A 2500-nucleotide genomic window follows, 5' to 3' on the forward strand; every position below is an offset into this window, starting at 1 on the left:
ATGGTGTCTTGTAATTGGTGATTTCTTTCAGACTTTTCCACACTGATGCTGAGTCACTGGAAGAGAATTTAATTCTTATTTTTTTAGAATAATTCCTCTTTGCCACTCTGATGTCCTTTTCCAGTGTGTATTTAGCCTGTTTATGACAAGACATTGTCCCCCTTCTTGTAAGCATCTTCTTTGGCCTGACGGAACTGTCTGAGTTTTGCAGTGAACCATGGTTTGTCATTGTTGTAAGTTAAATGAGTCCTGGTAGGAATGCACATATCCTCACAGAAACGAATGTATGAGCTCAGAAAACTAATCCGTGAGCTCGTCCAGATCGGTGGCAGCAGCTTCAAAAACACTCCAATCAGGGCAGCGGAGCTCACGTGTGCTTGCGGAGGAATGTAAATACTAGAGCCCGACCGATATGGGTTTTCTGGGGCCGATACCGATATTAGGGACTAAAAAAAAAGGCCGATACCGATATATCGGCCGATATTCTTTGTGTATATTATAGTACAGTACCATATAGTACTGGTACTATATATAGAATACAGTATAGACATAAACAGAATATATATACATAAACACATTTCTGAACAGCGCCGCTGCTCCCCTGACTACAATGTCCAGCAAAAGATCAGAATAATCGAAAACCAGTGAAATATCGGGTGGTGTGCACTGCCAAATGTCCAGCAATTCGTCTCTGGTGAAACTGATTGCAGGGATATAACTAAAGACAGGACAAACTAACAAAAACATAAAAACAACTGCGGAGCACGCCACGGAGGCAGCCATCACTGTCGGCGCCATCTCAAAACTAATTAAAGGGTTAGGTCACCCAAAAATGAAACGACATGAGGGTGAGTAATTAATGACAGAGATTAATTAAAATTTAATTCAAGTACAATTTACATTTGTCCACAAAAGGTTGAGCTTCTTTAGGAGTATGCAATAATCAAAAATAACGTGCATGTAACTTTACTACTGTAGATGAGCTACTCATGCACATGTTCCTTTAGCACTAGCCGTCTGAATGTGCATGTTTGAATACTGTAGGGAATATTTTATGCAACTATGTGCATTCTGCAAGTTAAAATCATTTATGACAACAACAGCAAAGATATCTGGTCTTACCTTGGCAAATACTTTCATAGTGTAGCCCAGATACTGCACACGAGGGTCTATAGCAGCATATGTGGCCAGCATCCGGGTGTTGTGTTGGGCCTGACACACAAAAACAACATTCAAATAAAATAAATCAATGTAAATAAATAATAATAATAATAATAAAACGGACAATTTTTCATATAGACACATAATAGAATGTAATATAATATAATATAATATAATATAATGTAATATAATCAGGGGTACACATAAGTGGTGCATGCGCGACCAAAATAAAAATTGTGCTGTGTAAATAACTTAAGACCACTCATTTGCAACATGGTTGACAGCTGTTAATGCACAATTACCATTTTAGATCGACTAACTGTAATAGTGTATAAGATTTATATTCGAACTGAAAGCATAAATCTAGGCTATCCGCTGCCGTTTTCAAAGCACAATGCAAAACTATGACATTTCATTCACTGAAGCTCTCCAATCGGCAGCGCATATACTTACTTGCCGGCAACCCGCCAAAATAAAAGCTTGCTGATTTTAAGTTAGAAATTTATGAAAATTCATATAAAAAAAAAAGAAGAAGTAAATGTTAGTATTTTATTTTTAAGTTTACTATAAAATAATAATATTTGTATTTAATACTCCCTTTTTATTTTAAAATATAATAGTATTATCACAGTTTATTAATTTTTTATTTTTTTTTTAATAAATAAATGAAGTGCAATAATATTATCATCACTATTATTAATTTATTTTTTGCAGTTACATTTAATGGGTCACATTGTGCAGTGTGGGGACCAAAACAAATCTCCAGGTGCTCTTATGAGAACCAGGCTGAAAAACTAATGTGCACCCCTAAATATAATATAATCAGGGATTGAAATTAACTTTTTCACTCACCAGCCAATTTGGCTACTAAATTTTTAAGTTACCGGCCATTCATAACTTGGAAATACACCAACAGTTTGAGGCCGTCTACACTGGGTGTGACAAAACGACCGTTGCAAATCATTTTGTCAGTACTAGGGGTGTGCGATATTGACAAAAAATAATATCTCAATATTTTCTGTGATTTTATCGATAAAGATAATTAGACGATATTTTGCTGAGTGTGTTATTGCGCTGATATCTTAAGGACTACCGTGGACAGCTGACTCCTAAAGTTTTTGATATTCTTCATATTCTGTGTGGTCAGTTCACAGCAGTGATAGAAATTAATCTTTTCCAATAATTTTAAACTCATTTTTAACTTTTATGGGCATTCTTACCTTTATAAAGCCATTTTTTTCTAAAAGTGTACATCATCTTTTGAGTCAAATTCTTACATTTAATCAGTCAATTATAATAATAATACATTTAGGCTGTTACTAAACAAATTAAATCAGTA

At 34.7% G+C, this 2500-nt stretch overlaps 1 protein-coding gene across 1 annotated transcript in view; it reads right to left on the minus strand.

Moving 5' to 3' along the window:
* The window catches only part of tut4 (terminal uridylyl transferase 4), a 27957-nt gene that overhangs the window by 10272 nt on the left and 15185 nt on the right, over window positions 1-2500 (minus strand). The window contains exon 16 of the mRNA XM_016484975.1: window positions 1123-1212. Coding sequence (XP_016340461.1) covers window positions 1123-1212 — 90 coding nt within the window. The remainder of the gene's footprint in view (window positions 1-1122; window positions 1213-2500) is intronic.

The sequence above is a fragment of the Sinocyclocheilus anshuiensis genome, unplaced genomic scaffold (genome assembly GCF_001515605.1).
Source record: "Sinocyclocheilus anshuiensis isolate Anshui unplaced genomic scaffold, SAMN03320099.WGS_v1.1 scaffold2067, whole genome shotgun sequence".
Taxonomy (NCBI): Eukaryota; Metazoa; Chordata; class Actinopteri; order Cypriniformes; family Cyprinidae; genus Sinocyclocheilus; species Sinocyclocheilus anshuiensis.